Source organism: Furipterus horrens, unplaced genomic scaffold (assembly GCF_987537825.1).
Source record: "Furipterus horrens unplaced genomic scaffold, mFurHor1.1.pri manual_scaffold_4, whole genome shotgun sequence".
Taxonomy (NCBI): domain Eukaryota; kingdom Metazoa; phylum Chordata; class Mammalia; order Chiroptera; family Furipteridae; genus Furipterus; species Furipterus horrens.
In genome coordinates, this window is record NW_028327174.1 from 149,800,681 (window position 1) to 149,826,545 (window position 25,865).

At 36.8% G+C, this 25,865-nt stretch overlaps 1 protein-coding gene and 1 pseudogene across 3 annotated transcripts in view; both read left to right on the forward strand.

Moving 5' to 3' along the window:
• Window positions 1-23,529, forward strand: part of PLGRKT (plasminogen receptor with a C-terminal lysine) — a 35,479-nt gene extending 11,950 nt beyond the window's left edge. For 2 of the 3 annotated variants that reach the window (XM_090274128.1, XM_090274126.1), the window contains exons 4-6: window positions 18,960-19,090; window positions 19,669-19,778; window positions 23,213-23,528. In XM_090274128.1, the coding sequence (XP_090130254.1) occupies window positions 18,960-19,090; window positions 19,669-19,778; window positions 23,213-23,334 (363 nt within the window). In that variant the 3' untranslated portion in view covers window positions 23,335-23,528. Of the gene's footprint in view, window positions 1-18,959; window positions 19,091-19,668; window positions 19,779-23,212 lie in introns of all 3 variants that reach the window. The other variant, XM_090274127.1, reaches the window with a different exon arrangement.
• Window positions 11,085-12,314, forward strand: LOC150013051 (replication factor C subunit 1 pseudogene; annotated as a pseudogene).
• Window positions 23,530-25,865: the final 2,336 nt, after the last annotated feature.

The window sequence follows — 25,865 nt, forward strand, 5'->3', positions numbered from 1 at the left end:
GATTGGTATTTAGAAACCAATATCTGGGCTTAGGTTTGCTTATTGCTATGTCCATTGTTCCTAGATCCTGTCAGGAAGGACTTGTGTATATACCAACTCATGCATATGCATACATGTATCTTGTTTCTATATCTACCTTTAAGTATATATACAGGGTGGGGTCAAAAGTGGGTTTACAGTTGTTCATATTGAAAATAATAGAATAGTTAATAAGTAATACAAGAATAAACTCTGTGGTTTGCATACTCAAAACTGTAAATCTACTTTTGACCCATCCTGTATGCTATACCATGAGTTCATATTGATACCTCTGATTCCAATCCAGTATGACATTTCATTTCAGCCTTCCTTCTTTCTTCATTTGCAAGTTCCTTCTCAGATAGTAAGAAACTTTTCATAGAAGCCACCTTGGCTCATGTTCCATTCCTCCTTCTCCAAGACAGCAGCATAGCATCTTCATGTCTCTAACTCTTACTCTCTTGCCTACATCTTTCACTTATAAGGAGCCTTGTGCTTACATTGGGCCCATGTGGATAATCCTGAATAATCTCCCCATTTCAAAGTCTTTTAGTTAATCACATCTGCTAAGTCCCTTTTGGTGTGTAAGGTAATTTACCCACAGGTTCAGGACATAGACTTCTTTGGTGGGAGGCATTATCCTGCCTACCACAGGTACTTATTATTTCCAATTCTACTATTATAAACACTGTTACAAAAAATAACCTTGGGCTTTCATATTTTTGTACTATTGGAGGGATATCTTCCAGGTAGATTTCTAGAAGTGGGATTGCTGGGTCAAAGGCAGGTGCCAATATGGTTTTGTTGGGTATTGCCACATTTCCCTCCCAAGTTGTACTGATTTGAAAGTGCTGGTCTTCCCAAAATCTCACCAAAAGAGTTTGTGGTCTTGCTTTCTAATTTTTGCCAATGTAACAGGCAAGAAAATGGTATCTCAGTCTTGGTTTAATGTGCCTTTACTTAATTATGAGTAAATTTGAACATTTCCTCACATGTTTGAGGGCCTTTTATAGCTCTTGTTTTTGTGAATTGTCTGTTCATTGTTTTTTTATATCCTGTCCCTCAATTTTTAAGAGTTCTTTATATATTAAAGATATTGGAATATATTGCCATTATTCCTCCCACATTGTCATTTGTGTTTGACTTTATTTATGAGGGGGCTTTAGCATGAAAAATTTTTTTTTAATTTTTACGTGTTCAAATGAAGAACCGTTTATTTTATTGCCTCTGCATTTTGAATGTTTATTTAGAAAAGTTTTTCCTATACCAAAGTTAGAGGTAGTCACCATTTCTACCTATGATGCTTTTATAGCTTTATTTACATTTATTTTTTTAAAGATTTTATTTTATTTTCAGAAAGGGGAAGGGAGGGAGAAAGAGGGAAAGAAACATCAATGTGTGGTTGCCTCTCACATCCCTCCCCCTCCCCCACCCCAGGGACCTGACCCACAACTCAGGCATGTGCCCTGACTGGGAATCGAACCAGCAACCCTTTGGCTCGCAGGCCAATACTCAATCCACTGAACAACACCAGCCAGGGCTATTTACATTTAGATCTCTAATCCATTTGGAGTTTGTTCTCATATATGGTGTGAGATATATGGATCTAATTTTATCTTTTCACCAATGGCTATCTCATAATACCTACATTTATTTAAAAATCCATCTTTTCCTCCAGTGAGCTGAAATGTCACCTTTATTAGGGTTCTATATGTACTTGGGTCTGGACATGCTATTCAAGTGGCCAATTTGTCTCTTCATATACCAGTACTACTACACTGTTATAATTATAGATGCTTTTTAGTATGTTTTGATGCCTAGTTAAGCTAGTATATAAAATTGCAGTTTATCTCTTCAGTGTTTCCTTTTCAGTGTTTATTACATGTTTCCTTTTTCACAGAAACTTTAGTTCAACTTGTTCAATCCTATAACATGGTTTGTTGATTTTTTTTATTGGAATTGCATACATTTATAAACTTATTTAGGAAGAACTGTTGAGTCATCCTGTCCAAGGACTGGGAATATTTTTCCATTTGTTTACGTATTTTTGTGTGTTTCAGGAGTTAACAAATGGATTACAGACTAAAAGCAAAGGTGTTTTTTGTTTGTTTGTTTGTTTTGTTTTTGTGCATGGAAAAAGGAAATTTTTAAATTAAATTTTCCTGTAAATGATTATCAAAATATTCTTGCAGTTCAAGTCCTTGCCTATCTGGCAATAGAATATATTAGCAGTGTGTATGATGGAGGGACATCCTTACAGTAAAATGTGCGTGACGGAGGGTAGGAAGAGAAAGAATAGCAGAACTTGCAGGCAGGTTGAACCCTGGGTGTGGCTCAGTTGGTTGGGCATTGTTCTGCAAAGAAAAAGGTCACCAGTTCAATTCCTGCTCAGGACACACCTGGGTTGCCAGTTCGTCCCCAGTTGGGGCATATGCAAAAGGTAATTGATTGATGTTTCTCTATCTCTCTTTTTTCCTCCCTTCCCCTCTCTCTAAAAATAAATAAAATCTTTTTTAAAAAAATAAAGAACTTTCAGGCAGGCTGAGGTAGCACAATAGGAAATCTAAAAGGGAAAACTGGGCCCCAGGCTGGTGCCTGCTGGATTTATAGTCAGAACATGGCTGCTAAGGACTATGGTTTCACTCTCCTTGAGTGTAGTGAGAAGTTCACAGGCAATGGAGTCAGGATACCTGGGGCCAAGCCTGGCTCCATCACTTAGTGGTTATATGACCTTGAATAAATGACATAAGCTGAGCCTCAGCTTCATTGCTAAGGAAGATACCCAAATACTAGCTTGTATGGCAGAGGAAATGTTCGGTAAGTGTTCCCTCCTCTCCCATTTATCTACTTTCCTCTCTCTTATTTACTCATACTCACTATTTCAGTCTTTCTTTCATTTTAAATTTCATTCTCCATTTTTCATTTTTTATCCTTTTTTACCTTTCCCCATCTCTGTATCTTCAATTCTGTGGCCAGGCATATGCTTTTCTGGTTCCCTTTCCTTCTGCCTTGCAGGATTGTAGTACTTTAAATAATCAATCCTAGTAAGAGACCAGGGGTCCAATTAGCCTGTCAGCCCTAGAGCCTAAAGATTAAATGATAATGTTTAGTAGTTTTATAATATTTATGTGTTCTGAAATGGTTCACATTATTTTACATAGAGCTTATTTTGGAAGAACAAATAGCTAGATCATTTTCAGTAAAGAAAAAATTTGTGTTTTCTTTGAATCTGGTAAATTAATGAAGTTAATTTTAAGTTCATAGTTAGGTTCAGTTCAAGTAAATACATTTATCAATGATAAATTAAAAGAAATAAGTGAGCCATTAAACTTCAGATTCATTACATTAATAATAATATAATTACATAAATTAGGATTTGAATTTTTGTTATGTACATTTTGTTATGAATCTGTTATGTTTATTTGATTTTTAAATCCTTGTACATGGCTCGGATGCCAAATTATATAGTGTAAAATATTTATTTTCCATTATGTACCCAAAAATATAAGCAATAATTTGAGGCAATAATTGTTTTGAGGAAATTTGAACATGAAGACTTAAGAGTTTATGATATTATATCAAAATGGGTGATTTTCCTCTCTTGAAAATTTTTTCTGCAATTATATATATCTTTATAAAATGTACAAACAAACAAAAGCAAAGTGAGAGTTACAGCTGTAGACCCACTACCTTGACATTAGCAAGTGCTAATCTACTTACAGGATTTTGGTAAATGGTTGTCTTTTTGTTTTTTGCACATACTATAATAAAAATCAATACTACTATAAGAGGTGATTAGGAATGTGTATTTTAATTGAATATTTTCTTCATATTTTTAATATTTAAATATTTTCATAAAGGCTTTGGGAAGTTGAAGGTAAAGGAAATTCTATTAGGTTAGAGGTGTTTTTTTAAATAATATTATTAAAATTAATTCCCTTCTAAGTAACACTTTGTTGCTATGCCTCTTTAATAAATACATCAATTAGAACTTTCCTTGTCAAGAGCTATCATTTTTAAAAACTAGAAGCCCAATGTATACAACTATAAGAAAAATCTGCCTCAGAACTAGGCTTAGAGATGGGGAAGAAGTTCACAAACCTAATGGGGTGCTGACTACAACTGACACCAGTGCCAGCCAATACTCCAGTGTCTTTTTGCCCCATTAATTCAGTGAACCCCAGGGCAGCATCATGGACAGCTGTCTGCAGTTACTGCACTCCCTCCTCTCCCAGCCACTGTGGGCTTATTTAAACAAATATCTGCAAGCCTGCTACACACCTGACCATTACTTCATTCTTTCCTTTATTTACTTACTCATTATTCATCAAATATTTACTGAACACCTATCCTAGGTGATGCAGATATGAAATTGAACTAGTCACTGCTCATATAAAGTGGACATTTTAATGGAGATGGGAGATGACACAGAAATATGTTAGGTTAAGATCAGCAGTATGATGGACACTGGGCTGGATGTGGGGTTCAGGAAGGGCTGTCTCCGAAGAAGACATATATAGCCAGAGGCCTGAGTAAAGTGAGGAGAAAGCCATGTGCAAGATGGAGCAAATTGCAAGATGAGTTACTTCATCTTTTCTGGAAGAAAATAGATGAGTTCATTTCCTAATAGCTTGGTTCACCTGTTGCCACTAATAGAAAACTCACAATTTTGTTTTGAAGCCCTTATCTACATACTTAGCACTAAAATATTTGCTTTGATGGTAGTTTACTCAACAGGGAAAATAAGAGTGGATTTAAATTTTAAACTTTTGCTTAAAACTGTAATTTTTTCTAATTCTGCTTTAGTAGAAGAATATTCTTATTTACGCCTTTATTGAAGCATGCATCAGTTCAAATTTACAACTTTAAGAATGAGAACCATGACCACTCCCAGGAGGCCTCACGTGAAGCAGCTTGGAAGTGGGCAGCCTGAAAGTCATTCCAGCCACTGGAGCTGGTAGAGTCTCCAGTGAGCAGTACAGGGCTGGATGCACAGTCTTTGACATCGACTCTCCTGGACCCTCAAGAAACACTGGAGTCCAGAACATACTAAGGGATATTAAGAAATTCTTTGGGGTTATACCAAGTGAAAAGGAACCTACAAGTGAAACAGTAAAGAAGAAAGAGAAAACAGCTCTTGATCCAAGATGGTGGAGGAGTAAGTGCAAGCTACACTAACCTCCTCCCAGGACCAATCTGGAATTACAACTTAATTGTGGAGAAATCATCCAGAATAACCAATTGAACACTAGCTGGAGAGAAACCTTATAATCATGGACAGACAGAAAAGGCCGCTTCATCACAATGTGACCGGTAGGAAGTGCGGAGATGTGAGAGGGCTGGCTGGGCTCCCACAGGTGGCAGCTGAAGGGATGGAGAAACATCTCAGCATCTCAGGTACCCCCTGAGAAGGGTGGGGTCTAAACCCGCATCTGGTCTTCCCAGCCTACAGCAACAGAGCAGAAAGTAAAACAGCATCCAGCTGTGAAAAGAGAAATACCACAGGGATTTTTGCTGACGTGAGAGAAACCGCTGGAGACAATGAGTTCCTAAAAGGAATACCTATGAAAATACATTGGCACCCAGTTACCCTGGGCTCCAGAGGAGAGGGCAGAGAGGACTAGAGACGATTAAGGAGAGTTTGGGTGGTGGCTTTGAGGAGAGTACTGAGAGAGCAGTCGACCAGGTTCCAGTGCTGACTCATTCCCCATACTGCAGGCAGACCACTCCCCTCCAAGTGGCATCAACCTGAGGATAAGCAATAGCCCATGGGAATGAATCTGCCTGGCCCTCCATGCTTAAACCTGAAGGCTGATCACAGATTGGATAGATAACAACTAAAAGAGAGAGACAAAGACAGTAGATCTCTTATAGTCTCGAACAGGCTGCCTAGTCCCAGACTGGGATTTGATCTGATGTCACCAGGAGAAGATCCAGGAAGTAAAGAAAGTGCACATCAACAACAGTATACAAGATTTGGTGGGAGGAGTGACTTGGTCAGCTACCTAGAGGGAAGGACCCACCAAAGAGCAACACAACAACAACCAAAACCCAAGCACAACAAGGCAGCCCAAATAAACAGCATAAAGGGCAACCCAAGAACATCAAGTTCAGGAGATCAAGGAGACTGCACCACTGAATCCCACAGGTCTCCTACCACAGAAGATCACAAAGTGAAGACATGAAGTCAAAGAAGATCAATCTAAGAAGCAGAAACAAACAAGAAGAGTCCCCTAAAATGGGGAGACAAAGAAACAACCCCCCATCCAAAGGAAAGAAGGAGTCTCCAGGAAGAGTGTTAAATGAAATAGAGCTAAGCAAACTATTAGACATGGAATTCAAAATAATGATTACAGGGAAGCTCAATGAGCTCAGCGAGCTCAAAGAAAACTACAAAGAACTCCAGGGGAACTATGAAGAATTTCAGGGAAGCTACAAGGAACCTACTGAGAAATACACCAGCATTAAAAAGGATATAGAAACAATCAATAAGAGCCAGAAGGAAATGAAGAATACAATTTATGAATTGAAGAACCTGATAGAGGAATCAGAAGCAGACTAGATGAAGCAGAAGATCATATCAGTGAGCTGGAGGACAACATAGAAAAAAATTCCCAGACAGTGCAACAAAGTGAAAAAAGACTGAAAAAGAATGAAGAAGTTTTAAGAGAGCTGCAGGACAACATGAAATGTAATAATATCCATATCATACGAATACCAGAAGGAGAAGAGGAAGAGCAAGGGCTAGAAAACCTCCTTGAAAAAGTAATGACAGAAAACTTCCCTAACTTGATGAGAGAAAAAGTCACACAAGTCTAGGAAGCATAGAGGCTTCCTGGATGAACCAAAACAGGCCCACTCCAAGATACATCATAATTAAAATGGCAAAACTCAAAGACAAAGAGAGAATCCTAAAAGCAGCAAGATAGAAACAGCTAATACCATAAAGGGTGCTCCGATAAGGCTATCAGATTTCTCAACAGAAACACTACAAGCTACAAGGGAATGGTAAAATATATTCCAAGCAATGAAAAAAAAGCCTACAACCAAGACTACTCTACCTAGAAAGGTTCTCATTCAAAATGGAAGGTGAAATAAGGAGTTTCCCAGACAAAAGAAGGCTAAAAGAATACATCTCCACCAAATCAGCATTGCAAGAGATGCAAAAGGGGCTGCTTTAAGAAGATGAAGAAACAGAGAGAGACAGAGAGGAACACGGGTACAAAAGGGAAAAATGACAATGAATAACTACCTGTCAATAATAACCTTAAATGTAAAATAAAAAAAATAGAAGGACATTTCATAATACTTAAGGGAACAATCCATCAAGAAGATATAACCCTTGTAAACATGTGCACGCAACATAGGAGCACCCAAATATATAAGGGATATATTACAGGACTTTGAGAAGGATATTGACAGCAATACACTCATAGTAGGGGACTTTAACACCCATTGTCAATAATGGACAGATCTTCCAAACAAAGAAACACCAAGGATATTGTGGCACTGAACAACATTCTAGATCAAATGGACTTGATTGATATATACAGAGCCTTTCACCCCAAAGAAGCAAAATATACATTCTTTTCAAGTGCACACAGAACATTTTCAAAGACAGACCATGTGGTAGGATACAAAACAAGCCTCAAAAAATTCAAGAAAATTGAAATTATATCAAGTGTCTTCTCAGATCACAATGGCTTGAAACTAGAAACTAACCTCAAGGAAAAAACTCAAAAACATTCAAATTCATGGAGACTGAATAACATGCTGTTAAATAATGAGTGGGTTAACATTGACATCAAGGAAGAAATTAAAATGTTTCTGAAAACAAATGAAAGTGAACACACAATAGCTCAAAACCTATGGGACACAGCAAAGGCAATACTGAGAGGGAAGTTCATAGCAATACAGGCCTACCTAAAAAGGATAGAAGAATCTCAAATAAACTACTTAACCCTACATCTACAGAAACTAGAGGAACAACAACAAACAAAGCACAGAGTGAGTACAAGGAAGGAAATAATCAAGATCAGAGCAGAATTAAATGACATAGAAACTAAAAGAACAATTCAAAGGATCAATTAAACCAGGAGCTGGTTCTTCAAAAAGATAAACAAAATCAACAAGCCTTTAACCAAGAGAAAAATAGAGAAGACCCCAATAAATAAAATCAGAAATGAAAGAGGAGAAATCACAACAGATACCACAGAAATACAAAAGACCATAAGAAATTAGTATGAACAACTGTATGACAAGAAATTTGACAACCTGGGTTAAATGGACAAATTTCTGGAAACATAATCTTCCAAAACTGAATCAGGAAGCAGAAAACCTGAGTAAACCGATAACAACTAGTGAAAATGAAGCAGTAATCAAAAAACTCCCGGCACACAAAAGCCCTGGACTGGATGGCTTCACGGGCAAATTTTACAAAACATTTAGGGAAGAATTAACTGCTATCATTCTTAATCTATTCCAAAAAATCCAAGAAGAGGAAAGACTCCCAAACTCTTTCTATGAGGTCAGTATTACCCTGATTCCAAAACTAGGTAAAGATGCAACAAAGAAAGAAAACTACAGGCTAATATCCCTGATGAACATAGATGCTAAAATCCTCAAAAAAATATTGGCAAGCTGGACCCAGCAATACATTAAAAAGATCATACACCACAATCAAGTGGGATTCATCCCAGGGATTCACAAGGATGGTATAATATTCGCAAACCAATAAACGTAATACACCACAAAAACAAAGTCAAAGACAAAAATCACATGATCATATCAGTAGATGCTGAAAAAGCACTTGATAAAGTTCAGCACCCATTTATGATAAAAATGCTCAGCAAACTGGGAATAGAGGGAGCATATCTCAACATAATAAAGGCCACATATGAGAAACCTGCTGCCAACATCATATTCAATGGGCAAAACGTAAAAGCTTTCCCCCTAAGACCAGGAACAAGACAAGGATGTCCACTCTCTTCACTTCTATTCAACATAGTTTTGGAAGTTCTAGCCATAGCAATCAGACAAGAAAAATAAATAAAAGGCATCCAAATTGGAAAGGAGGACGTAAAACTGTTATTATTTGCAGATGACATGATAGTGTACATAGAAAACCCTAGAATCCACCAAAAAACTACTCGACCTAATAAGTGAATTTGGCAAAATAGCAGGGTACGAAGTCAGTATCCAGACATCAAAGGCATTTCTGTGCACCAACAATGAAATATCAGAGATAGAAACTAGAAAAAAATCCTGTTTACTATAGCAACAATAAAAATAAAGTACTTAGAATAAATTTAACCAAGAAGGTAAAAGACATACTCAGAAAACTACAGAACACTGAAGAAAGAAATTAAGGAAGATAGTACAAATAAATGGAAGCATATACCATGTTCATGGATGGGAAGAATCACATCATTAAAATGTCCATACTACCCAAAGCAATTTATGGATTCAATGCAATCCCTATTAAAATACCAATGACATATTTCACAGACCTAGAAAAAATACTCCGAAAACTTATATTGAACCAAAAGACCCTAAACAGCCTCAGCAATCTTAAGAAAGAAGAACAAAGTAGGAGGAGTCACAATGTCTGATATCAAACTACACTACAAGGCCATGATAATCAAAACAGTCTGGTGCTGGCATAATAACAGACATATAGATCAATGGAACAGAGTAGAGCCCAGAAATATACCCATGTCTCTATGGTCAATTAATATTTGACTGAGGGGGCAGGAGCATAAAATTGAGTGAAAATAGCCTCTTGAACAAGTGGTGTTAGAAGAACTGGACAGGGACATGAAAAAAAAAAAAAGAAATTAGAACACCCAACTTACACCATACATCAGAATAAATTCAAGATGGATAAAAGACTTAAAATGTAAGCCGTGACACCATAAAAGTCCTAGAGGAAAACATAGGCAGTAAAATCTCAGATATCTCACGTAGCAATATTTTCACCAATATAGCTCCCAGGGCAAGGGAAATAAAGAATAAACAAATGGGAATACATCAAACTAAATAGTTTTGCTCAGCTAAAGAAAACATCAGCAAAATGAAAAGGGAACCAACCATATGGGAAAACATGTTTGCCAATGACAGCTCAGACAAGGGTTTGATCTCCAAAATATATAAAGAACTTATAGGACTCCACACCAGGAAGACAGACAATCCAATTAAAAATTGGGCAAAGGACATGAACAGACACTTCTCCAAGGAGGATATAGAGAGGGACCATAGGCATATGAAAGAATGCTCAACATCACTAGCCATCAGAGAGATGCAAATAAAAACCACAATGAGATACCACCTCACATCAGACAGAATGGCCATCATTTAACAAATCAATAAACAACAAGTGTTGATGAGGATGTGGATAAAAGGGAACTCTAGTGCACTGTTGGTGGGAATGCAGACTGGTGCAGCCACTGTGAAAAACTGTATGGAATTTCCTCAAATAACAAAAAATGGAATTGTCTTTTGATCCAGCGATTCCATTGCTAGGACTATACCCAAAGAATTCTGAAACAACAATTCAAAAGAACCTATGTACCTCTATGTTCATAGCAGTGCTATCTTCAATAGCCAAGTGCTGGAAACACCTAAGTGTCCATCACCGGATGAGTGGATTAAAAAACGAGTACCTTTACGCAATGGAATACTATGCAGCAGAAAGAAAGAACTCATACCTTTTGTGACAACATGGATGGAACTGTAGAGTTTTATGCTTAGTGAAATAATCCAGGTGGAGAATGAAAAATACCATATGACCTCACATAATACAGGAACCTAATGAACAAAACAAACAAACAAGCAAAATAGAACCAGAGGCATGGAGACAAGGAACAGAGTGACAGTGACCAGCAGGGAGGGGGGAGGGGGACAAGGGGGGAAAGGAGGGGAAGGGTTTAGTCAAGGAACTAGTATAAATGATCCATGGACATGGACAACAGGGTGGGGACTGACTGTGGGAGAGGGGGGAGGTGGGTGGGGCAGGAGGAGCAATGGGGGAAAGATGGGACAACTGTAATAGAAAAACAATTTAAAAAATGGAAAAAAAAAAGAATGAGAAAACGAAGTCTGATGAAGACACTTTAAAATCAAAGAAAATAATAAAGTTGGGTAAATATTCCTCATAAATAAGATGAGTCTAAGAAGAAGCTACTGAACAAGAAAAAGAGGATCATATATGATTAAGATTCAGAGTCAGAGGAGACAGTGCAGGCAAACCACCCCACCCCACCCCCCAAAAAAGAGAAAAATTGCCACTATCTCCTAAACCTGGTAAAATTATGTGGTAGGATCCTATTACATACATTTCAGAAACAGATGAAGAAGATGACTTTATATATAAGAAGGCAGCCTCTAAATCAAAAGACAAATGAGGATCTATAAATAATCATCTTGGAGCATCAAATATGAAAAACAGTGAAGATAAGATTAAGAATAAGCCTTTATCACCAGTAAAACTTACCCCCACATCAGTGCTTGATTATTTTGGAAATGGAAGTATCCAAAGATCAGATAGGATCATGGCAAGCAAAAGAAAAGAGCCTTTGCAAAATGCAAATGACTCCAGATTAAATGATGAAGCCAACACCAAGCAACAGCACCCTGCTGAAGAAACAACTGCATTGAGATGAAGAGTTTACCAGAATGTTAGCCATGTTGGATGAAGAACCTAAGAACAAAAAAGGCTTGAACAAAGAGAGAAACGTTTTCATCTGTCCAAGCCAATTTCAGTAAACCAAAAGAACATAAATACCCTCATAAAGTAAACATAGAACAATTTCTGGATTAAAGAAAGAAATGCAGCCCTAAGAAGCAAACAAAATGTGAAAAAGTTCAAAAGAATATCAGCAACATTCCTATTGTTAGCTGACAAAAAAGGAGAAACTTCTAAAGCTAGTTTGAAGCTAATACTTTTGAAAAAAAAGAAGGGAATTCTTCTAAAGAAACAGCCTAGAGTCTCAAAAAGAAAAGAAAATGCCAAAAACTCCTAACAAAACCAAAAGTTCTCCAGCAAAAAAGAATCTGTAAGTCCTGAAGATTCTGAAAAGAGATGCACTAATTGTCAAGCTTAGCAGACTAACTTAAATCAAGAAGGTCTCAAAGCTCTGGGATCCAAAGAAATACCAAACAGAGCTGAAAATTGTTTGGAAGGCCTTATATTTGTAATCATAGGAGTACTGGAGCCTATTAAAAAAGATGACATTTTACTTTTGAAATCAAATGTGAACATGAAAATTGGAAGTATAAATATTATTTCCCAGAAATAGATAACTAAATAATGAATTCTTTACATAATCTATTTTTGTTTTTATATTGAAATCAGGTTTAAATAATAAATTTCTAATTTAAAGGCTTGGCTAAAATATTTTTCACCTTTTTAAAAAAATTATATTTTATCGATTTTGCTATTACAGTTGTCCTGACTTTTGCACTGTTGCCCACCTCTACCCAGCACCCCCACTCCCTCAGGCAATTTCCCAACCATTGTTCAGGTCCATGGGTCATGCGTATAAGTTCTTTGGCTGCTCCGTTTCCTATAAGTACTTTACTTCCCTGTGGCTATTCTGTAACTACCTATTTGTACTTCTTAATCCCCTTACCTCTTCACCCATTCCCCAATACCCCACTCCCATCTGAAAACCTTTTTTGCTAAGTTTGTTATTTAGATTCAATTGTTGATTCAAAAGTTTCTTTAGAGAAATCAGCTGACATTCTTAAGGGAACTCCCCTATAGGTAACTAACTTATTTTCTCTTGCTGCTTTTAAGATTCTCTGTGTTTAACCTTTGGCACTTTAATTATTATGTGTCTTTTTTTTTTTTTTCTTATTTATTTATTTATTTATATATTGGGGAGGGGGACCCCGAAATTATTATGTTTCTTGGAGTTGGCCTCTTTGCAACGATCTTGTTTGGGATACTCTGTGCTTCCTGGACTTGACTGTCTATTTCCTTCACCAAATTAGGGAAGTTTTCTTTCATTGTTTTTTCAAATAGCTTCTTTGGGACTATCTGTGCTTTCAGGACTTGTATATCTTTTTCCTTTGCCAAATTTGGGAAGTTTCCCTTCATTATTTTTTCACATAAGTTCTCAATTTCTTGCTCTTTCTCTTCTCCTTCTGGCCCTCCTTTGATGTGAATGTTGGACCTCTTGAAGTTGTCCCAGAGGCTGCTTACACTTTCCTCAGTTTTTTGGATTCTTTTATCTTCTTGTTGTTCTGATTGGTTGTTCTTTGCTTCCTTATGTTCCAAATCATTGATTTAATTCTTGGCTTCATCCACTCTACTGTTGTAAGTTGTTATTTATTCCAATTAGTATATCCTTCATGTCTGACTGGATCTTTTTTATGCTGTTGAGTTCCTCACTAAGTTCCTTGAGTGTGCTTTCAACAAGTGTTTTGAACTCTGCATCTGATAGATTGCTTTTATCTCCATTTCGTTTAGCTCTTTTTCTGAAGTTTTGATCTGTTCTTTCATTTGGGCATGTTTCTTTGTCTCTTCCTTTTGGCAGCCTCCCTGTGTTTGTTTCTATGTATTAAGTAGAGCAGTTTTGACTCTCTGTCTTGGTAGTGTGACCTAATGAAGTAGGTGTCCTGTAGAGTCCAGTGGCACATCCTCTCCTATCAGCCAAGCCGGGTACTCGAGGTGCACCCTTTGTGTGGGCTGAGTACACCCTCCTCTTGTAGTTGAGCCTTAGTTGCTGTTAGTAGATCAATGGGAGGGATTTACAACCAGGCCAGTCAGCTGCAAAGATTGGCTGTGACCACTTACCACAACCTCCTTCCTCTCTCGAGGATCAGCTGTGCATGGACAGGATGGTGGTGCTCTGATGTGGTCTGTAGCTGTCCAATGGGTGTGCTGGCCCTGGTGTTTCCCAGGTAGTGCAAGACAAGGTCAGCCCTAATCTGTGTTTTTCCCAGGGCCACCCTGCCTGAGCTATAAAGCAATCTGAGATGGCTGCTACTTGTGCTGGGCTTGGAGATTCCCAGATGAAGCCATGCTGTGAATCTAGGCTGGCTGCTGCTAGTGCCAGGTCTGGGGCTCACTGAGGCCAGCTATTGCTTGTTTGAGAGGATTGAGGAAGTTGTAAAGCATGAGCCAAAACCAGCCATTCATATGGAAAAGAAGCCTGGGTGGGACTGTAAGTTGGGTGGGGCGGAGTGTCTGTGGATCTCTGAGATGGGTCAATGAGTGTTAGCCAGGTTGATGGAATCTTATATACAACAACAGCTTGCCAGCTCTGTGGGGGAAGATTTTAGAAAAGGGACAGTGGCTTCTACTAGCCTTGATGTCAGACACTTCAGTTCCTCCCTTTATATGACTAAAATTAATTTGAATTAGAGATGACGTGCCCTAGGAATTCTTCCTATTAACAATTATTATATCACTAGATTAAGCTTCCGATGTTAACTGGATTCTGATTTTAGCTACTGTATAAATGTGTTTTCTTCTAAATAAAAGACTCTCTAGATTAATAACCATCCAAGGTGAACTCCAAAAATACTTTGCAAAAAGTGATGATGCGAGTGACATTTGGAAAATGTTTTAAAGGAAAACAGATCAGTTCAACCCACCTCTTGACCAAAAATTTGCTGTGCTGTAGACTATACCTCTTTAGGACAAGTAAGTTCTAATACCCATGGAGGGTGATATTAGCATTAGGGATAGGAAAGCTTGAAGAGAAAATAGGAACACTCACAGAGAAAAAAAGTATCCGCTCCATCTCCTTCCACTGCAAGAAAAATTCTGGTAGTGTAATTTTAGTATGAGAATAGAAAAAATAAGGACTATGAAGCTCAAAAGTAATCATTTGTGAAAAGGAATAGTATATAGTGCTAAACAGTCTTTCCTTCCCTCTTTGATAAAGTTGGAATGTTTTATTATGAACTTATTTATAAAGTCCTTGCATCTGAGTAAAATTATTACATAGCAGTCCAAGATATTTTTGAACAGTTATTGACAGTGGAATATGAAAGACCTGGAATAATTGTATGGTCAGGCAACTAATGATTTAAAATAAACACATGCTGTTACTTACCTATCATGACTGATGCTCAAGGGTACCATGTCCCACTTCTATTTTTTTTAAATACCTCTGTTGAATTATAATTTACATAGTATAAAATCCATCCATTGTAAGGGTACAATTCAATGATTTTTAATACATTTATAGAGTTGTGCAACCATCGCCATAATACAGTTTTAGAACATTTCCATCATCTGCCAAAATTCGCTTTATAGTGTATCTTTGATTCCAACCCTAGACCCAGGAAATCACTAATCTACTTTCTGACTCTATAGATTTGCCTTTTTTGGACATTTTACATCAATGGAATCATAAGATATATAGTTTTTTGTGTCTGGTTTCTTTTACTTAGCATATTATTTTTGAGATTCATCCATATTGTAGCATATTTTCTCCTCCAAAGGAATTTTAGAATCAGTTTATCAAGCAAATTAAAAAAATATTCCTATCAACTAGGTGGAAAGGTCTTTGCTCAGCATGGACTTTAGTCCCCTTTACTTGTTTCTTGCTTAGGATTTCTCCATCTCTTAAAGCATTTTTGAGGAATTATTTTATATTTAGAACTTTTCTGAATGTAACAAAACCACATGAAAGTACAGAAGTACTTTTTATTGAATAAAAACCTTTAGTTTTCAGGATTGCATGAAGATATAGAAATGTAGGATCAGGAAAGCACAACTCATTAAGAAGTTAGAAGGGAAACTAAATAAAGAATATTCTACATGGTCATAGTTGAAGTCAGTTGGGTTTAGTTTTACCTTTTCATTTTATTTTGTTTTACTTCTCTTTTGCTTGATGTGTATTTTGAAAATCACTACTTATAATTATATGGCTATTATAAATGATATAAACAATATTACTCTCCATTTTATTTTGAGTATAATGACACCTCATTAGGCCAAAGTCATATAACTGACAACCTCTTATCTGGAACATTATGAAGAATCAAGAAGTACTTAAAGACAAAAGAACCAAATAATTGTAATAAGACCATGTTCTAAAATGCATGCAGCATACTCATAGGAAGCCCCTGGCTTTCAAGTGCTCATTAGGAACTTAGGTACTTTTATTTTATACACAGTTCTACAAAGGTTTGTCCTTTCACTGCCCCTAGACAATTAAAAACAACAGATCATTGAGAGAGGGAGAGAGGAGAAAGGGGAACCAGGAGAGAAGAATTTATTGCTAACAGTGAGAAACAACAGTTTCATAGAGGAGACAAAATGGACACAGAGGACCTGGACCATTTGGTGAACTTGGTCAGCAACACTATATTATAGCATAGGAGAGCTAATGATGATTCTTTGTCTTCAGGAAAAGAAGGTCCCTTACATTCAAACCACCTCCAATCCTTCCTAGAAGAAGGGTATATACAGGGTTAGGCAAAAGTAGGTTTACAGTTGTGAGTATGTGAAGCAGAGTTTACTCTTATGTTATTATTGAATAATTATTGTATTATTTTCCACATGAACAACCATAAACCTATTTTTGCCCCACCCTATATATAACCACTCTTTAATTAAATTATAAATAAATAAGCAATCAAGCAACTTCGATTTGCTATATTTTATTATGAAAGCAGCATTATAGCATAGCTTTTAGACAAATGTATATTAAAATAGTTAGAATTCATACAGAGAAGAAGACAGAGAAGGCAGTGTGAAAATGAAGTCAGAGATTAAAGTGATGCATCACAAGCTGAGGAATTCCAAAGATTGCTGGCAGCCATAAGAATCTAGGAAAGGTCAACACTTCCACTAGTTTTACTTTGACAAGAATGATCAAATCTTAATCCCTAAAGTACTTGTTTATTTCCAGTGCAAGGTTTGCCTATGATGAAATTAACTAGGAATAGTACATTTGATGATAATGGAAAAGAAGAGATGGTTCTTGAACCTGAAGAAGAAATGATGCCTGGAGATTAAGAAAAATCTACATATCTGCTTATGGGACAAACAAATGTTTGGGGCCTCAAAATGGGGGTCCCTAAACCCCAAATCTTTCACATGCCCTGGGGCTTCAACCCCCAAGAGGGGCCAAGGAGCCCAGCCCTATGTTTATATAGAAAATCTCATTCTCTTCTCCCAGTTCCTTCCCACAGTAGAAAGAAGATAGAGAAGGGAAACTGAATCACTTTTTCTCTCATTCCTCCCACCCTGTGGTTTTCATCATGAATTCTGTGCTTGCTATCCTCTATGCTTTGCTAATAACACACTGTAGCAAGATTATAGAATGAAAAATTACAGATTTTCTCTCTCAAGAATCTTTCTCAAAATAATGGACTTGGGCTTTCAGATCGTTGCTTCTGTGTTTTCTAGAAACCCATTCAGGTTTTGAGTCTACTGTGTTCTGAGCTGCATCTGTTTTCTGCTCCAATGCAGTGAAAGGCACCGACTAAAGTGGTGAAGGGCTGAGGCAACAAAAAAAACTATGGCAAATAAAAATCTCTACTAATGTCTCAAAATAATAACTGTTAGGGATAAAGAAGCAAGCCAGTGACTCTCAAACCAGTAGGAGATAATTAACAGATGAATCATGGAAAAGGGATGAGGAAATGACATTCTGCAGCTCCTCACACATATCTCTGGGATCAAAAGGAGGAAGATTGTTGTCACCAAACACAGAGAAATGGGAATATGTAGCTGAATAACTTTGCTAATAAGTTGGAGATAGACCTATAACTAGATTACCCTTAGTTAATCACACCCTGAGTTAAGAAATCATGTTAGATTGTGAACCCGGATTAACCAGTAATGGAGAAACGGGGGGGTGGGGGGGGGGAGCTAATCGTGTTGGGGGGGAGGGGCTAATCACATTACTATAAAGCAAATTGTCTACTTTCCGCACACATGCTCCTGGCTGGCGGTGCGCCCGACTCTGCAAACTCATGAATAAACGCCTCACTTTGCTGCTCAAGTCCTGTGTCCCAGTTTTTATTGTGAGCGTTTCTCACATAGCCATCTACCATTTATCACAGTGTGATATGGATCTGATAATCCAAATGAATTTCAATTTGGAGTTGGATGGATTTGGAAGACAAAATTATTTCAGTGCAAATTGTAATAAAGGCCAGTATAATGTATCTGCATTTAAAGGTGTAGGGAAAAAGAAGCCAGTGACTCTCAAACCAGTAGGAGATAATTAACAGATGAATCATGGCAAAGGGGCGAGGAAATGACATTCTGTAGCTCCTCACACATATCTCTGAGATCAAAAGGAGGAAGATTTTCATCACCAAACACAGAAAAATGGGAAGATATAGCTAGATAACTTTGCAAATAAGTTGGAGATAGACCTATAACTAGATTACACTTAGTTAACCACACCCATAGTTAAGTAGTTAACCACATTAGATTAACCAGTAATAGAGAAATGGGGGAGAATGAAAGGGGAGGGGGAGCTAATTGCATTAGTATAAAACCAGTTTACTTTTTCATCTTGGGGCACGCATGCTTTTTGGCTGACTGCGCCCAGTTCTGCAGACCCGTGAATAAACAAACGCCTCACTTTGCTGCTGAAGTCCTATGTCCAGGTGTTTTACTGTGGGCATTTCTCACAAAGGCACATATATCTTTCCTCACACATGATATAATAAGCTGAACATATATATTAGGCTTGGATAAAAGCTTCAGGCCACATGTGTTCAATACCTCAGGACACAGAAAAAGAATATCATATCTATTCTGTATATATTCCAGGAACATTTCTCTGCCAAAGTAACAGTTGGGGACAGCTGACAGGAGGGACTTTAGTAAAAGTCTACTGAGAATTAAAGAAAAAAAAATTCAAAGCAATTGAAGAATGAAAATCTACTGGAAAAACAGATTATTAACTCTCCTCAGATTCAAAAGATGAGTAATGACACTTTTTCTTTTCTTTTGTCCCTAGCTGGAAAGGCAGCTAATGATGCAGAATGAAATGAGAGAAAGACAAATGGCCATGCAGATTGCTTGGTCTCGGGAATTCCTCAAATACTTTGGAACATTTTTTGGCATTGCAGCCATCTCTTTAACAGCTGGGTATGTTTGTTATTTACTTTAAGATTTTCTTAAATTATTTATTTATTTTGTTCTTGTCATTATCCTATTATTAAGTTGTCCAAGATAGGACATCAGTCCAAATAGTCTGAATGTAAACAAAGTAACTCATTATAGCTTAGTCCTCGGAGGTAATTCTGTAAAAACAGGGTAGAGATGGTTAATTCTGCCTTTAGTTTATTAGCTTTCCTCTGTCCTTTTCTCCATTTTATAAATTAGAGAACTAACTTCACACTGAGATAGAAGGAGTCTTCTACAAGTTTATCTCCACATTCCCTAAAGGGTAGATTTTCAATACTTAATCATTTGTAAAATGAGTAATCTGAGCCTCAACAACAAATAAAAATGAGCAAGTCATAGACCCTACCTGCCCTGGAGAACTGCAGAATCTGGTAAGGGGTTATGGGTAAGAAAATCCTATTTTCAAAGAGGACACAAACACATTAAGTAACTTGAAATGAAGGACATTCTTGCAAAAAGCAGGTAAATTTTTTTCCAGTATAGAGATATGTATTTACAGGTCATTTTTTGATATTAATTCTTCTTTGTTCTCGAACCAGAGCAATAAAAAGGAAAAAGCCAGCCTTCCTCTTCCCTATCATTCCATTGGGCTTTGTCCTTACCTACCAGTATGACTTGGGCTATGGAACCCTTCTACAAAGAATGAAAGGTAAATCCTTGATAAACCAGACTCTCTATTTCTGATTCATTATCTAGTTAAAGTATTCCCTCCGTATGATCCCTTGATTTTGGAAGGTTTTAAAGACCATCTCTCTGGCTGTTAAAAATTAAATTATATAAACTTACAATGAAATAAATTACAAAAAATAAACATTAAATTATATGAAAAACAATGGTAAAAAGTACTCAGAATTGATCAGTTTCTAATTATTATATTATGATCTGCACTTTTAGGTTATATATCTGTACTCTTAAGTTATTAATATCTATTGTATCTGTATGGTTGAAACGTAGCCACCATATTCAAATACAATAAAATACAGATACAACCCTGGCTTCAATGACATCCCATTGGTACCCTGATATTGACTGTGATGGGAGTATTTACACCATGGAAATCTACAAATGCTAGATCACCCCTTGACTTATTTTTTTGTTGATTGTTTAGACCAGGAGTTGGCAAACTATAGTCTGTGGGCTGGCTACCTGTTTTTGAAAATAAAGTTTTATTGGAACACAGACATGCCTATTCATTTTTGAATTGTCTTTGGCTGCTTTCCCAATACCATGACAGAGCTGAGTCATTACAACAGAGATGGAAGGCCTCACAAGCCTGAAATATTTACTGTCTGGCCCTTTAAGAAAGTGTGCAAGCACATGGTCTAGACTTAAGAGTAATGAAGGATATGTGAATGATGCAAATTATGCTTAAAAGTGTGTTGTGTCCACAGCCATTACATTGCGAGCAGCATAAAAAAATGAGGAAACAGTCTCCTAAAATTTAGTAACTGTTATCTGATTCAGCAAAGTTGGTCACATCATTCTCAAATATAAAGTTCCAACATGTCTGTTTTACTTTTATTGTACTCATTAATGTAAATGAAAACACCAACCATCATTCATATTGGAATTATACTCATTCATTAACTGCTACTATAGGTTAGCTATGACTATAAGAGTTCATAAGTGAAAACATTCTGTGAGCCCTGGCTGGTGTGGCTCAGTGGATTGAGTGTTGGTCTGTGAACCAGAAGGTCACCAGTTCCATTCCCGGTCAGGGCACATGCCTGGGTTTTGGGCCAGGTCCCCATTTGGGGTATGTGTGAGAAGCAACTGACCAATGTTTCTCTCACCCATCAATGTTTCTCTCCTTCTCCCTCTTTTTCCCTCACTCTAAAAATAAATAAAATCTTTTTAAAAAATTCTGTGAGAATCAATATGCTATATGAAATTTATGATACAATGTATTGTACATGTTTATAAATTGTGTGCTACATATATTTAATATAAATAACATTTATAACAAACTTATGTATATAATAAACATTAACATTCTTCCAGCCCACCCCATCCCCCCAAAGAACTGGTTGTTAAATATTCACCAGCACTGTGCTGCTCTCAGAACCCTGGCTCTTATTGCCCTAGCAAATAGCCCTACTGCCACAGAAGCCATTCCTGTCCCAGGAAGATAGTTTAGGATAATCATGTTTTCCAAATTCCCACCACTTCTCTGGGAGCTACACTCACATGAGGATCTGTGTCCCCACTTTTTGAACCTTTAACCCACAGCATATTGGAAACAATACTTCCCCAAGCCTTCATTGTTGCCATCCTGCCCTCTCCTGGGCTATGGGCCCATTCTTGAAGCTCTGTGGGGACTGGTTTATCATGGGAATGGAGGAGGTACAGGCTTGGGAGTAGGAAGCAAAACATCTCAATCCTGGGCCTCAGTAAATGGAGGGATTATGTTCTTAAAAATTCCCATTTGAAAATGGAAATATGTTTCCATATAGACAGTATGTTGAAGTATCCTTTTTAATTGGGCATTATTGGTATAATAGTTCATCTATATTGTGAGCAAAATAGTTTTTGTTGATGGCCTAGAGATTGATTTATAGCATTATTACTGTGGGAAAATGTATTCTGAGTACTAAAACACTGATCTATCAATTAATTTTAGAGTACAATCCCATTTGAAGCTGGAAATTAATTGACTATAAAGTTTTGGGTTTATTTCTGTGCTCTCAATTCTGTTCCATTGATTTATGTGTCTGTTTTCATGCCAGTACCAATGTTAAAACTCATTTCAATAACCAGCTCAGTTTCATATTACTCATCTGCTTAAGGATTCATTAATCTGAACTCAATTATGTCTCACTGTTTTAGATGGACATTAGAATTCTCAGAGCCTCATAAAAATTACGTGAATTAAGATATGTTCAACTCTATTATACAGTATTCCTTTGAACATATTACTAATGTACAGTACTAATGCACATTTCTTTTATGGGAACATTTTGATTATATATTTGGGAAATAATTTTATTACAGGTCCATCATAGTCTACAGAATATAAAAGTTTAAACTTTCATGGCATGTTGTGGAAATTTCTTATAAAAAGAAATACATCTTTAGAATTCACCAGGAAACTTACCATACTAGAAACTTTAGGTTATCACACTTAGCCCTATTAACCAGTGAGGACTCCAAGATACACAATTCCTGTTTGACTAAATTTAACATCAGCTATTCTATAAACAAATACTGAGATTTGCCATACGCAAGATATTCTCACATGGAAACATCTACTCTGTTATCAATGGCTTGCCTAATTATATGCAAGTTATAATGACCTTTACTTACTATTAAGACTGAGGAAATAAATGTTTGCAGATGGTTGAAATGCTGTTATAATTAAAAAATTGTAGTCTGCTCTGTTGGATTTGGAGTATAAATTGTGTGCTAAAAGAGGAGAACTTAAAAAAAAAAAAAGATTGCCTTCATTCCCAAAGTTTATAAAATCTCAATGTGTATTATAATTTTTAATTGATTTTGTTAATTAGTCTTCAGCATTAAAAGTTGGAAAATGTCAATGGGCCCAAGAAATTACTGTTATCTAAAAGAGGAATTGTTTATAAAAATGTGTAAATGTGTGTGTATGTACGTGTACAGACTAAAGAACATTTAATATTATTTTGGGTGTTTACAAGTAGTTTCAGGTTAAAGGTTAGGTTTCCTAAAAATTTAGAATGTTTGGTAAATTTTATTTTCTCTCAAGTCACTTACAATTTATTAAGAGGAAATATGTTGGAAGGGGACTACCTCAAACCTCTTCAAACACAGTTAAAATTTAGCATCCTGACTTTCCTTCAAGGAAAATAAATTACTTGGTTTGCTTTCTCGTCTATATTTTTTAAATGTCTTCTGTCAAATAAAATCTCTGGCATATGATTTATTTCTCCATGCATCTTCAGAATTTATCACTGTATTTCCTTTGGGAGGTCACTTCTTCTGAGGAGAATGGGTGAAATATTTAACCTTAAGACTTGAAGGCATCCCTCCACACAGTGTTACGGCTTGTCACTTGAACATGAAATGCTGATACCCCTTTGTCACCTTGCATATGTCTGTACTTTATTTAAGGTGAAGCTGAGAACATACTGGAAAGAGAAAAGAGTAAGTTACAGCTGCCGAAAGGAATAATTACTTTTGAAAGCCTTGAAAATGCCAGAAGGGGACAAAGTAAATTCTTCATAGACAAATAATATCATGTTTACCTACCTAATCTCAAAACAAAAAACTGTTGACTTGAATCATGGTTTTCAAAATTTTTTAAATGCTCAAGATTTTGATATAATGGATTTTATTTTAAAATATTAACGCAAGATCAGTTTTTTAAAATAAAATTTATAACACTCAACAAAAAAAGAGGTACTCTAAATAACTTTAAGATTTCCTATATATATGTATAAAATAAATATCTAATGTAAAACTATTATAATAAACTATATTGTTTTGAATTCCTGAAAGCAAATGATGCTCTCATTTCTCTTCCTCACACACTTTCCCTGTCACATCTGTCTTTTATTTGGATTTGTCAATTGCATCCTATATCCACATGATAGAAACAATTAATATTAATGACTAACATATATATTGTGCTTACTATGGCCAGCCACTGTTCTGAGTATTTTGCACATGTCCTTGTAACCATGCCAACAATCCCATCAGGTAGGCATCATTTTATGAATCTGGAAACTGAGGCACAGAGAAGTTGGTTAAATTACTTGCCCAAGGTAGACAGAACTGAGACCTGAACCTGTAGTTTGTCTCCAGTGTCTATGCTCTAAAGAGCCTTGAAAAAGGCCTTAATGCATTCTTGACGTGGAAAAGCAGATGTGAATGACAAAAGGCAAAAGCATTCAAATAATGACTCAGGGCATACTTGCTAGACTGGAGGGAAGGAGGGGGAGGTTGATTATGATGCCCATCTTTTTATTTCCACTAACCAAGAAACCTATACTCATAATTCTATTTACACCTATTCCTATAGTTGCAAACACTACCTATAATACATTAATTCCAAAGATATTTATTATGCTGACTGTAGTCTGGCACTGTTGTAGGCACTAGGGTTACATGAGTGAATAAGTATACAAGGTCACTGCAACTCAGTCAGAAGAATATGTTCTAGTGAGGGGTTAACTGGGGAGAGGAACTAACATGGAAATAAACAAGATCGTTTCTGATGGTGACAAATGCTTCAGTAGAGAAGAAACAGGATGATAAAAGAATGATTGGAAGGATGTTGGTAGGGGGGACTACTTTAGATCTGGGACAGTAAGAACTGCTTCTCTGAAGAGGTAACATTTGAAATGAGGACTGAATGATGAATGAGCCAGTCCTGTGAAAAGCAGGTATGGGGACAGGGAAGGGATCTCTAGGCAAAGGGAAGAGCCAGAGGAAAGGCACTGAGACTTGCCGAAGAATAGAAAGAAGGCCAGGGAGAGTAGTAGGAAGTGAAATCTGAAGGGTAGAAACAAGCATGAGTAGACAGCTGCTACCCTTAAGCAGCTGAGGACAGATTAACATATGACTTTGATACAATTATGGTTGAAGAGAACCTTGGGCCAGGTTTTGAAGGATGCATTGAAGTTCTCCATGAAGACAAGGAGGTGAAGAGAAAGTGAATCTTGGCAGAAGGAGAATGATTAAAGGCAGAACCATACATGCCAAGTCCAGGGATTTGCTGCTGGTTATTAGGTTTGCCTGGGGCAAGGGGTTCCTTACCTGGGGGACTTGTTAAGAAATAAGCCTGGAGGCACTGTTCAACTCCTTGGGTATAACACCAAGCAGGCTGCACTCTATCCTACAGGGACTGAAATTACAAACCACCTAAGTCAGTTTGTGTTTGGGGGTAACTTCGAAGGGTCCTTTATGTTATTACTTAAACTGCACTTTGTAAAAGATTATAGCATTGCCCCAAATTTACTCAAAACAGTTTTAGTGACAAATACTGAAACTATATTGTCAAGATGTTAAAGAAGGAAGGAAGACCTTAGAAATGGTCTAGTGTAAGCCCCATTTTACCGTTTAGAAAATGGTGACAGTAGTGATTTACCTAAAGTTCCACATCTGGTAATGGTAGTCTGTTACTAAAATCTTGGTGTTTGTTATCCCTTGAAGGGTTCTTTCCAATGCAACATGCTGCCTAACTTTGAAAGGAAAGTGACAAAGTGAAAATCAAAGATAATTTTAAAAAACTATCACATATGTTCAATTTCAGAGCCTTAGAAAATGTTCCAAAGGCAGTATTTGAAGAGCATAGGGAGGGAACAGACTCAGATTGCAGAAATAATCTATAATCAGTGTAATCAGAATATGAGCAATCTGAACTTAATACTGTATTTTATAGACTTTAACAATTTTAATATATGCACTTCAAGTGTTGATATTTTAGAGACAGTAGCCAGAATCTGGATAGTTTTTCTGCTTCACACTCTGGGAAAAGAACAAACTCTCACTGGGAAAATATTATTAAATAAGCCCTGTCACTTAGGCGTGTTTCTTGACCTTGGGATGTGTCTGTTCTGCGAGACGGTTGGAAATTCTCTTAGTTTTGGCCTTGTGGATGTCTACAGATTTCAGAAATACTCTGCATACTACCAACTGTCCAATTTGGAGAAAGTATTTTCTAATATTAAGGGCTGACTATTTAGCATCTCTACTGATTTTTCTACTGGTAACTTTTGGTCAGTCTTAGAATTTATGAAGATTGGAGCAATATTTGGGCTGC